Genomic DNA, 13,362 nt, shown 5'->3' on the forward strand with positions numbered 1-13,362 from the left:
ATGTTTAGGGAAGAGTATAAGAACAGGAGTTGTGTTAAATATTTATCCAGATGTTCATATGAATATTTCTCTGAATGTTTATATGCTTTCTGAATCTGCCTCTGAGTATTTCTCAGACCCTTCTGCTTTGTCATTTGGGCCTTTCCTTAGCCAGAGTTCATGTCGCTGTACAGCATGCTTGCTATGGCTTTATGTAGAAAGACAGGACTGAGTAATTGTTCCCGATATCAGACAAGAAGTTAAGCTACAGTTATTGTAATTTTTTTATTTTTATTTTTAACTTTCAAAATAGCCATCCATAGCTCTGGTTATGCCTATAAATCTGTATTAAAGAATTTTTGTACTTAGTCTTTGTGGATTGAAACCTGAAGTGTCAATGCATCTCACTAGCATGATGTTTGTGAGAATGTGGTATAGCTCTGCATTAAGGATGGAACGTATAGTACACTATTTTGAAAATCTTAATTATATAAACATGGATTAATTATGCAGAAGGGATTGCGCATGCCTTGGGTTGTTGTACTGGGTCTGGGCTAGGTGGTGGGAATCAACTCACTACAGTTTAGGATTTATTTTTTTTAGTCTCAATTTCCATTTAAGATCTCAATTTAAGTTTTATATCAAATTTTACTTTGATTAAAAGATACTTTTACTTTCTTTCTTTTACATTGGAAGGATTATCAGTTGGTATCATTGTTCAGTTTCTTTAAAAAAATATAAAAAGATGAGCTAACACCATCAAATGTGCCAATTAAATATACCTGCCTCTGGAAGCCAGGAGCATAGAGCACCCGTCTTTCAGCACTTTGGAGTCTGATTTTCAAAGATCGCTTCTCAACGATTTTGAAAACTGAATTGTGATGGTAACTTCAGTTGGACAATCACAAACAGAAGCATTCAGATCACTAGTCAGTTCTGAAAATTATGAGTTGGGGGCCATGAAAAATGTAAAAATTATGTGCATAGGTTCAGGTCCTTTACTTATACAAACCTGCAACCCAAAATGGTGTCTTTGGTGCTCAGTTCATCCCATGTTTTCAAATAACAGAAATTCACAGTAAAGATGCATGAGGATTTAGTACTAAAAATATGTAGTCACTGCTAGTGAAAAGTCAGAGGGACCCATGGTTTTGGGGGGTCCCCTCAATTCAGGTCAATTCTGTGAAGGTAAACAAGTCATTCTCTATCCTTTTCCAAGTAAAGAGATAAAAGAGTCTAATGTTTACATAACATTATATAATATTTATGTCTAAAGATATTTTTAATGATCTCCTAAGAACACTGACAAATGAAGAAGCAAAGATATTCTGTGAAGAAAATACTTACTAAATTATTTACAGTGGATGGATATTTTTAGATTTCTAATTTGAAATGTATCCATTCTCTTTCTTTTGTAGGTGGCTGGTATTAGGTATTGCCATGGTGCGGTTTTATATACAGAAAGGAACACATAGAGGCTTATTCAGAAGCGTTCAAAAGACGCTTAAATTTTTCCAGACATTTGCTTTGCTTGAGGTAAATTTTAAACATTAGTTTGCTTTACTAGATGCTTCATACCATAGGCAAAACACATTATTAACCTAAAATATTATATTAGTACTTAAAGTCCTTTTAACTTTATTATTTAATGAAGTTTTTTTGGGGGGCGAGATGATTAGTTGAAACAAATGGGCACATTTTTTCAAACCTAAATCTAATCTTTCTTTAAATCAAGTATTGCCTGGGAACTGCTTTGATTTGAGAGTCTTTAACTCAAAAGGCAAAATCTCTGAAGGCATTCCAGCCAGCAGATCAACCCACTAGCGTAGTAGATATCTCGTCTCCTCCTCCAGAGATGATAGCTTCTGTCTTACTGTTCCTTATACTGGACTCATTATCCTTCTGTGCCTTTCTTGCTCCTGCTTACTTCCAGACTGGATTCACATGCCCCATATAATCCATTATAATAGAGTCTGTGCAAGTTGTGCAAAATATTCTCTAAATACAACTTTTGCCAATGGTGCACTAGAGATCGCAGTTTATGGTACATCTATGGAATGAAACTGTTGGGTATATTGAGCACTTACAGTTCTTTCCCAGGCACAACAGTGAGTGCCTATTTACATTTTAACTTTTTCTCAATCTGCCTGCAGGTTCTGTAGTTCAAGCAGCGATTAAAGTCATGTGGCCACCTGTATATAGGCTTTTATGCTATTAAAATTTTACAATAAGTAATTCTTCTCAAATCTGTCAAAATAATGAAAAGCACTGTATTTGCTAAACATTACTGACCAGAAAATACAATAAATCTGAAGCTTCATAGCCGTCATTGGCAAAATTATAATAATGTTATTAATCTGTAATGAATACAGAACATTTTAAAATTGCTGTGTTTAGCATCTCTTATCTGACTCCCTCCACATTGTCCTGTAAAATTCTTTGAAGAAGATAATGGAAGAGAAGCCTACTAGTTGAAAAAAATAAATGCTTTGTAAGTATCTAAATCTGTAATATATACGATTAATTAGGAAAATAAATCCCTTTCATGTGTTTGCATAGATCAGATGCTGAGCCCAACACAGCATTGGTTGTCAGGGCTCTGATGTGTATTTCTTTTAAAGACTGATAGTTGGAGATAAAAAACCAATTCTCCTTCAGAATTAAGCCTAGGTTTATATTAATATCAAAAGGCCATGTTTATAGTGTAGATAGTAACATACTGTTCATCAGTAACCTCTAACTTGTTTTTATTTACAGGTAGTCCACTGTGCAGTTGGTGAGTTCTTTGTTTTAGTTTCTCCTGTAACTAATTAAAAAATTCATTGTGGAACAGAGATAACATGTTTCTCTTTTTAAGGAATAGTTCGCACATCTGTGCTTGTGACTGGGGTCCAAGTGAGTTCAAGAATCTTCATGGTGTGGTTCATTGCACATAGTATAAAACAGGTATGTGTGTGAGCAAGTCGTGTTTTGGTTGTTTTTAAGGAGAACCTATTAATACAGTTCTCTTTCACAAGGAAGACCAATTTAAAAATTAATGACATTCCTACAGGGAACACTTACATACCTGAGTGCAATTTTGCAAGTTGGGATTACAGGATGGAATTTATGTGCTTCTACCCAGAAGATAGTCTGGGTCTTAGCTGTGAATCAGCACTGTCTTCGGCATCGTGCCGGCTGTGGTCTGCCTGAATGAAATCAATGACTACTGTTATTATTTACCAGCAAATCTACCACAATGTTACTGGTTCCCTTTCAGAAACTTAAATTAGCACTTACTGAATTAATCTAAATGAAAATATGTCTTAAATGGAATTTACCTGGATAAACATGGTTGTGATTTTGCAGTTTATTTTAGGAACCTTCTCAAGATTTTAATGTTATGGTAATTTTAACATTTGATGGCATGCATACTGCATTTTTTTCATTAAAAATATATCAAGTATCCAGCATGCCACTGTGACACTTAAGGTCCTGTATAAATGATCATAGTTTATTTGCCTGGCTGTAGGTGATTATGGTAAGTCTCGTGATTCGTTAGCAGAATGAAACAAGCAGACTGCTTACCACTGGTAGATAGGACATCCAGTTCAGTTTCTGAGGTCTGCTTTCTGTGAAGGGCATGTAAGAATTAAATGATGGATATTGAGTCTGTGCTCTTGCATTTCTTTAAACTTAGAAAGCTGAGCCATTAAACTGTCTCACCAGCAGATGGCATATGCCCTTCTGCTGATGGGCTATCATAGCACCTGCCTGTTTCAGTTCACAGAGGACTCGTTTTCTACACTTCATCTTTTCCTTTACTGTTGCTTTTCTTAAAATGGAATAGGCTTTTCATAGCTTTTTTGTCTATTTGTTTTGCTAAGCTAAGTGTTTTCATTTTCTCCTTAAGGGAAAATGTCTCGAAGATTAACAAGTTTTTTATATTGAATGTTTGCATGAATGCTGGAATATAGCACTGCACTTTTGCATTTTGTTACTATCTGCAGTGGATTAAATCTTTAGTGTATCCGGTCATTTCTTTTGTTTCCTCTGTCTTCAGTACAGTAGGTCAAGCTGTGTCCAAGAAAAAATGCGTCTAAATGTATGTCTGATTGTATTTCGTGCTGTTATTGCTTAGCAGGCCTGAATGTTGAGGGTCACTTTAGGTGGTGAGAAGCACGTTAGTGATAACAGCCAGACCCAGATCTCTCTACTTGACTGGAGATTTGCAAGGCAACAGATAGGAATTCTTGTCATACTTATTTAAAGCTCTTCTACTTGGATTTAGCACTGTGACATGAATCCAAGTTTGGGTTATCAATGTTTGTCTTTAATCGCATGAGGCTAAGAACAGCCTAATTCTGTCTTTACATTTGCTTATTTGTTTAGATGTCTTTGCACTTCAGTTGTTGCTATTTGTTTGTGAGTTTAGCGGTATTTTTATATCTCCTTCTCTTTTGTGATTTTGGTGAGATTCTTTCACTAAAAGTGCACCTTCTTTGACACACTGAGGGTGCGATTTTATGAGGTCATGAGCACTTATAATTCTTCTTGACTTTTGAAAGAGTTGTGGATTTTCAGCATCTTTGAAATGTGTTAAGCTTTGTCACCGTGTTGCATTTTATTTTAAAAAATAATTTCCCTTTTTTGTAATTTTAACAAAACTTGTGTTACTTTATTTTCTTTCGCAGACATCCCTGGAGCTTTTCAGCCTTCAGGCATGGAAGTGTATTACAAAATTCCTCCCCTTTTAAAGAAAACAAAATTACTTGCATGTAATTCTTCTTTTCAGAAGGTAGTGTTTGTAATAGATTCCCATGTGCCTTCTTTGTATTTGGGGACTTTTGTTTATTTGCTCACTTAAAGTGAAAAAGAACCAATGTTTTGAAACAGCAGAGAGATGTGCTATCTACCGATGAGGCAGTTTAATGACTCAGAACTTAAATCGTAAACGGGACTGTTGAGTTAGTTTACCCAAAGCTCCAGATCTCCCAACTACTCTTCATTTAGTGATCCGTCTGTCCTCCAACTCCTTAACTACCTTACAGCTCCCTGAAGTCTGCCAAATTTGATCTTCTGCAATCAATTTCCAGTTAGTAAATTATGCAAAGCAATTCCTTTTGTCTAAAGTTTCATGGAGATGTGATTATACGGTGAGGAAGAAGCAAGATAGAAGGTACAAGAGAGTCTAGGAGACAGAGTAGTGACATGCAGAATAGGTAAAAACTGATTGTGAAAGGAACGTATCTTCTGTAGCATTGTTTTCTTCTTGATCTTTTGAGGAGTAAGAAAATAAACCAGTAAATCAACCACAAATAAAAAGAGGGAGACAGTTAGATAGCACAGTGAAAATGCAGATAGAGAACAAAGAGGAGGAATAAGGTTAATTATAGGGTTTATATTTTGATATTTGCGTAATGGATAAAGATTGCTTAGTGTGCAAAATGTCTGTGTTAGTAAATGCATATGATAAAGAACTGTACATGGAAATGGTTTCAGCATATCACTTTATGCCAAAATTTTCTTTCTTTACAAGATGTTAGTTCTGTTCCATATATGTTAAACAGAAGTCTGTTGCAGTTTGCACAGAAAATAAGCTTAAGGATGAAGAAAGTGTTGGTTCTTTATACTTCTGCAGATCCAGAATGAGGAGAGCGTTATTCTTTTTCTGGTCGTATGGACTGTGACAGAGATTACTCGATATTCCTTCTACACATTCAACCTGCTCAACCATTTGCCATACTTCATTAAATGGGCCAGGTGGAGATGTCTTGCACTTCAGTTTCTCATGGTTCTGTGCATGTTAGTTTCACGCATGCTGAGCTAACACACAGGAGAGCAGATGTTTGAGCTTTGGTTATGTGTCAGCAGAGTGCAAGTCAGTTGCTTTCTGTAGTTGGGATCGTTGTTACTTGGTTTAAAATGTTAAAAATATTTTAGCTGAGATTTTGGGGTGTGATTTGTTCTTTGCTTTCTGTGTCTCACGCTTTGAACTCTGCTTTCATTTACTTTAATTTTTTTCTTTGTCTTTGGAGTCATCTTTTAACTTAGAGAATGACTCCTTAAGATGCTTATGAATACAATGCCCAAAATTAAGCACTTGTACTAGTCTTTGTGGATTTCAGGTCTTTGAAAACATGGGAGTTGTCACTCAATCTGTATGCATATTATTACTTCATGAGAAGTTCTGCTTTATCAGAGCTTTTCTAAGGTTATATCTGTGTAGTGAAGCTAAATATTGAGTTTAGCCCACACAAAAAGCGTGTTCCATATCAAAACTGTTTTGATTTTGGAGCATACTTAAGGTTGGCCACTAGATCAACATACATTACAGAGACTGCATGTTTATCAGGAGACTCAAGTGGAAGAGTAGTATTCTCTGTAGTCATTATTTGAAACATACATGTAAGACAGACAGACTTACACTGTTAGAAGGAAAATATCTAACCTACATTCAGGTGACTTATTTAAAAGAGTGTGTTTGTTTATTTTCCTTTATAGATAATGCAGTTCTGAGGCTTCTAATGCACTTCTTTGATACGTCTAATATATAGTCCATTCTTATAATACACTCTCTTTTTTGCTAATACTTAAGGTGGTAGGCTTGGTTATGTTTAAGTGCTAAATGGCAAACTTAAAAATAATCAGGTCTGGTTTCATTAATAATTTTTTATGTAGGCTTCAGAAAGAGAAATGCATTCAGAAAGTACTACATTGACAGATACACTTTTTGCCACCAAGTCAGCGTGTCTTGAATGACGGAATTTTTGTTTCCTTGCAATAGACAATAGGGAAAACTGACATTCTCACAGCAGAGATATATCGTGAAATGTATTATAAACAAAACATTTGAAAATGTATTGTCTTTTCACAGAGTCCAAAATATCCCATCAAGATTAATGGGTAATCAAACAGCACAACTGGACGTAAATTCATTACTCCAAGGGAGCTGGAAATTTCTGATCTTTAGCTTATAATTGTCTATCCATTGTTAATGGAATAGGTGTGCTCTAAATTTTAGTTCAGAATTTTTACTTTGGTATTTTTTTCACTGCATAGAGACAAACTGTGTGTAGATCATGGCATCAGCTCCTTCTTATACCTTCCCTAATCTGTTCTTTGACGTGTGACGACTCTAAGCCCATTTGCTCCTAGGAGGGTTTCATGTCTGGTTGCTGCTGGTTTGGATCTAATCTCTCCTGCTCACGGAGTGCACGCTGTACCTTTCTCTCTGTCCAACAGCTCTCATTGCTGTTCCCTGCATGAACTTGAGAGCTGTTCCTTAGGAGAAACTGCGTCTCCGTGGTGTACTGTGCCTAAGGACAGCACAAACCCTATTGATTATGGTTTTCATTTTGTCACCATCTTTGGGGCCTATGGCATTCAAACCACATTTTCTTTAAACTGAATGCCTTCACCTTTTATTTGAACATTTTCTTCCCATTTTAAAATGGATCTTGTAAGTTTCTGGCAGTCTAATTTTCTTTAATTTTTAATTTCCATTTCCGTTAGTGGTAAACGTAGTATTATTTGGATTTCTTATGTGGCAGTGGATAAAACAGGCTTCTGATGTTTCTCAACGTTTCCATTATCTTCCTAAAAAATTATAATCCATAGAGTTAAATACCCAGTGTGCGGGCACTGCAACAAAGATGTGTAGGATCATCTGAATTTGGGGTCCAGTCCTGGTCTGAATCCTGTCAGGGACAACAGGAGCAAGATCAGTAAATTTAAAAAAGTAGTTATTGGAGACTACAAATTTGTGGATTTCTTACTGTTTAGTATTAGAAAGACATACAAACATTCTGATACTTCACTGTTTTTAAATAAAAGAACTGAGGAATGCATTCTCTGTAAACCTAAGCAATGCTATCCAAAGTAACTGAAACTGGTATTCTGAGCCAAGTCAGGATGTGGTCCTTGATTTTGGTGCAGGAACTACTGTAATACATTGCTGTGTCACTAATAATAGCAAAAGGAAATTTTAAATTCATGAGGTGTTTCTCACAAGAGCTTTTTTTTTTTAATACAGATACAACTTTTTTATCATTTTGTATCCTGCTGGAGTTGCAGGTGAATTGCTAACCATATATGCTGCTTTACCCTACGTGAAGAAAACAGGAATGTTTTCACTGAGACTTCCCAACAAATATAATGTCTCCTTTGACTACTATTACTTCCTTATTATTGTCATGTTCTCCTATGTGCCGTGTAAGTATTACTTAACTGTAGTAATGCTAACAACATAGTAATTATCAGCAATGCTGGAAACACTGCCTGTAGTTAAATTCGCTGAACACTTTCTACTATAAAAGCCTGTTTTCTGTTATTCCAAACTTTGCTCTGATTTAATTGGTTAGACTGTAATTTTCTGTCCTGTTTTCTGCCTCAGAACATAAGCTGTGTTAAAAATTTCAGTGAAAATGCTAAAAACATTTCTAAGAATTGAACAGAGTAAGAAACCTTTTTGCTTACACGCAGAAATGTCTGTAACTGTGTCGCTGAGAATTTCTAGTGCCTCTGCCACTTTGAAGCAATGGCTTAAAATTTGTCCTGCAAGTTGTGCCAGAGATTTGCCTTGTTTTTATTGCTATTAATGTCCATTTACGTGTCACCTCTGAAAATCACCATTTGAGCATGCTTTGGAAAAACTTGGAGCAATATTCTCCAAGATTTCATTTTCACAGAAATCTATGCCCCAAACCTATCTGAACATCCTTCAGTCCCTGGTTTAATCAGATCGTCCTTGTACTTCTGGATACCAGAAGCCACAGATCAATTGGCTAACCAGAGCTAAGATTAGAGAGGCTGTCTGTCTTTCACTTAGTGTTATTTCCACTGGTACCTAAGCAGTGTAGGCAAGGAGAAAGCAACTTGCTTCAGATACAGCACCATGAATGGGGCTAGACCAAACAAGGCAAATAGAATATTTTAGATAATCAGGACAATGAGGCTAGAAAGAAGGCAAGAGATTAGGGAGAGGCATTGAGAAGGAAGAAAACTGAAGTTAAAAGGGTCTGTGATCTGCATCCATAAAAAGTATTTGTTTAAGAAGTTGACCTTAAACATGGACTTCCACAGTATGCCCACACACTGTGAAAGCTTTTGTCACAAGAAATCATGAAGGCTAACAAGAGAGATTTATATGAGTAAAAAATGTCCTAAGCTATTGTAATTTACTAACAGTTTTACAATTGTTTATATAACTTAATGCTTCAGGAATAAATCTGATTGTCTATCCATTAAATATAAGGATCAAATCTATCAGCAGGACAGTAATCTAATAGATTACAGAGGGCCAGGAGAGAGGGAGCTCCTCACTTCAGACTTGAACAAGTAGGGTAAATTTGTATCCTCCTCAAAGTCTTAATTCAAACATGCTTATTTTAGCACAGATTTGAAGACTTCGGGCACTGCTGGAAAGTGGTTAAGGCCTGTTTATACAAAGAAAATGTTGGAGGGAAGTTCCTTGAACACAGCATATACATTCAGGGGGCCTTGTCTGACTTCTAAGCAATTATTGTTTTGTAATTCACTGCAATGTTCATGACTTGCTATTACTTACCTTAACCAACTGCAGCACTGTTTGCCATAATTTTTCCTCAGTTCATCATTCTGCAAAACTGTATTTTTCTGTTATGTGATCTGTTGAATTTTTTCATCTAATTTGCTTTCTTTTATGCTTTGATCAAGTATTTCCACAACTCTACTTCCACATGCTGCGGCAGAGAAGAAGGGTGCTTCATGGAGAAGTGATAGTGGAAAAGGACGATTGAATCAAGCAGTGTAACTATGGTGCTTTTAATGGAAAAAAAGAGGGTAAAAAACCCAAAACTTCCTGTGATTTTTCTGAGTCCAAGTTTTAAAACATGGAACAAGAATAAACAACTGTGCATAAAATAGCATGGACTGTATTCTTTTTACAGTTGATATATCTTCAGACTTACATTTTTATTCTTGATTTCACTTTGATTTCTAATTGTTCATCTCTTCAGACAAATTATTTTCTGATTTTCAATAGGTTGACAAATAGCTTTAAGAATTGGAATAGTTGGCTACTGTGCTTTCTATTCTGAAAGTTCTGTTATGACCGATAAGTCATCATCAAGAACAGAAGGAGAACTGATAAGTTGTACTGAAAGTGAGTCTTCTGGAAAACAGAGCATAAATTAGGTAATGATGTTTTTGATAGACTAGGTGGCTTAAATGTTATTTAAGCTTTATATTAAATAATACCGTTCCAGTTATAAGTACTGTTAGCATGTTGTTCAACATTTTTTGAGTTACAGGATCACACTGTAGAATTCCAGAATAACTTTTGAAAGGAGCTGAATTCTTGATTGTCAGTGGAAATTTAGATCTCTCTGTATTTTCATTTGTAATTTTAAAGATATGTAGAATAATAGATGTAATATTAACCAGTTAAAAGTTTGTGCTGAGGAGTAGACTTGATGTGCCTATCTTTCTCTGAGCAGTGGCTGGAATGGGACTCATTTGCAGAGGAAGACTGATTGTCAGCATGTTTCCTGTTCTATGTTTAGTTACGTATGCAGACAAATTATGGTATTGCATTTAGAAAATGTGGCTACAGTGAGATATTTAACTTCTTATAAATAGCTAAGTGGGATAAAATATATTTGAAATAGCGTCTTAAAATACAGATTGTGCTTTGAATCATCCCATTGTGCAATTTTAATTGCTCCCTCCCCATTAATTGTTTATATGGTGTTGACCTAATTCTATTTAATGTCTTCAATAATCTGCAAGAGGGATCTACAGTATATTAATAAAAGTTACAGATGATATTACACTATATGATACCTGAGTGGGAGAGATCCAACAAATTAGATGCAGCCCAAGAGGTTCAGAGAAAAGGTAACGCATTTGAGGAAACTTGGGTACTTAGTGAGAGAGAGAGAAGATTGAAATGTAATAATGTAGTAAGAAGCCTTGATAATGTAAGCAACAAAGTTGCTTCTGGCATCACTAATGTCAAAAGAAGAGTATGTATGCAGAAGAGCTGCATCAGGCAGCTGGAAATCAGAAGAGTCCTTGTGATTGCTGAGGTAATTTCTGGAGTACAGTCTTATATTTTGGATACCTCCTGAGTGAGAAATTGAGTCAATCTTCTGAAAAGCCAGAGAACAGTAACAAAATCAGTTGAAGTGAGAAAGAAGTCAGAGAGATTGAGTTGTTAAATATGTATAATTTTTTGTTATATGACAAATACATGTAAAGGAAGAGGCTTTCTAAGTATGAAGGTGTAACTAGAACTGATTATATAAATTTGAAACAAGGTATGTACCCAATGAATATCAGGAGAAAGATCCTACCAATGAGATCAGTTAGGTTATGGAATGACACAGGAGTGCTTATCAATGCATACAATTTCTTGGAAGGTTTTAAGTTAGATGTAATGCAATAGTGGAAAATAATCTTCCTTTGGCAAGAGTTTGAACTACATGCTTGAATAGGCACTTTCCATTTTTAGTTCAATGATTCTATGATAATAAAGCTCTTTTGAAAATTGTAGATACACCTTTTTCTGGTATCTCAGGTAATTTGATGAAAAAGCATCCATTTTGTGCCTTAAATTTATGATATTTATACATGTCTTCATTACATGTTAATTAGCTTCCTTTTAAATGACAGGTACATGTTGGACTTGAGATAGAATAGTTGTATTCCTTACAATTTCAAAAGGTGTAATCTTTATATTTTTTAGAACAAATTTCATGCAAGGTGCTGTAATTTAACTTATTACTTCTCTGTTTTATATGCAGCTAAAATTATTAAAGGTTTAAAATATAAACTACATTTACAACACTGAATCAGAAAATAGTTGTTACACATGTTCAGACTAGTAGTTGTATTTGTCCAAAGATCTTAGAGTACTGTTTCATAAACTTCACTTGCTTTTTGATCCATGAGGAACATCATGGCAGTTTTTAAAAATACTTCCCAGTTAGCAAGCAAAAGAGTGTGATGAAATACGAGTAACTAAGATTAGATTAAGTTCTGTGTCTCCTTTTTTACTGTCAGGGCAGCTCACTGAAGACCATAGCTATCCATTCATTGAAAATTCATTGGATACTTTAAGGATGTGATTTTGAAGTCCTTGATTGGATTAGTCTATCCCTCAGATACTATTCCTGTAATAAAAGGAATACCTGCACTGTAGTACTGTATTATATTTGTTTTCATTGTGGTCTAAGGATATTATCTTATGTCAATCAAGGAGCTATTTTTGTATCCTTTTGTACATGTGACATGAAAACCAGCACTGTTTGCTAAAATCTTGGGTTTGTACTTTCATAAAGCAACAGTGTACAAGGTAATGATACAATTTTACATTTTAGTCATTTACAGTTTTAGTCATTTACAGTTACTGAAGAGTCTTGCTAAATGATAAATGAATAAAAATAAAGCTAAAAATTACTTACAGTATTGCATTCAATGTTTCATAGACCAGGGAGATTGCCATGTAGATTAGTTTACATGGCATGTACTTTAAAAAAATACCAAGCAACATGTTCTTTTCTTCCTCTTCTTTTTCAATTGAAGCCTTTCACTGAAGCCTCAACATATACCTTTTGTTTTAATATCTTCTCAAAGATAGTGAGAATTGCAGGTAAAATCCTCTTACCATTGACTTCAGGTGGGCCAGGATTTTATCCTAGGTAGTTTACTTAAACTTCAGTATAACATTGTGAAACATTTAATTAGCTTGTTAAATGGACAGAAAAAGTTACGTATGATTTTCATATGGTGCTCTCCTTCCAACTTCTTTTTGACACCTGTCTTTTTGATTTCCTCTCTGCAATATTCCTAGTTTTCTAAAGCATTGAAATCCTCCTGTTTATGAAAGATTAGGAATGTTTTCAAACATCAGCATCTTTAATGTTTTGATGTAGTCTTTAACAAATTGTTCGTATAAAGGTGTTTTCTTACTTGGGCTATATATGCTTCTGGGACAGATTAATATAGAGTATGACCTAATGAAACTTTTTCAATGACAATGCATAGGAATAGGCATTTGGAAGGAGATTTGTATTCATTAGGTGACATTTCCTACTATTGGTAGTAACATAAACCTACTGTCCTTTTTATAAACTCCAGCTGAAAGCGGTTGGTTTTCTTGAGGTTCCCCCCAACACTCACCCACTGTTCCTACTGGGAAAGGCTGTTCTGGGACAGACTGGGTGAGTCACCTTGTTTCACAGCTCTGCCCAGAATGTCTAGAGGCCAGATCCTGGCCTCAGGGCATGGGCAGTACAAAGGAATTGCATCTGCCACATTAGTTGCCAAGAGGGTCACTGAGGCCATTGTGAACAGTAGTTGATAGACGTCATTTCTCTCACCTCTCACTACGCAGGATGTGAGAAAAGAGGAAGCTCAACA

At 35.4% G+C, this 13,362-nt stretch overlaps 1 protein-coding gene across 2 annotated transcripts; it reads left to right on the top strand.

Annotated features, from left to right (window-relative positions):
* Positions 1-1,402: 1,402 nt before the first annotated feature.
* Positions 1,403-9,860, top strand: PTPLA (protein tyrosine phosphatase-like (proline instead of catalytic arginine), member A). 2 transcript variants are annotated; one of them, XM_009709807.1, is made up of 6 exons: positions 1,403-1,515; positions 2,737-2,755; positions 2,843-2,925; positions 5,600-5,721; positions 7,994-8,172; positions 9,655-9,860. In XM_009709807.1, the coding sequence occupies exons 1-6, from the start codon at positions 1,420-1,422 to the stop codon at positions 9,735-9,737; spliced, it is 582 nt and encodes a 193-aa protein (XP_009708109.1). In that variant the 5' UTR covers positions 1,403-1,419; the 3' UTR covers positions 9,738-9,860. The 2 variants fall into 2 exon arrangements, with proteins under 2 accessions (XP_009708109.1, XP_009708108.1); XM_009709806.1 differs by having other exon boundaries at positions 2,837-2,925; positions 9,655-9,857.
* The last annotated feature ends 3,502 nt before the right edge of the window (positions 9,861-13,362 follow it).

This window comes from Cariama cristata, unplaced genomic scaffold (genome assembly GCF_000690535.1).
Source record: "Cariama cristata isolate BGI_N322 unplaced genomic scaffold, ASM69053v1 scaffold9881, whole genome shotgun sequence".
NCBI lineage: Eukaryota > Metazoa > Chordata > Aves > Cariamiformes > Cariamidae > Cariama > Cariama cristata.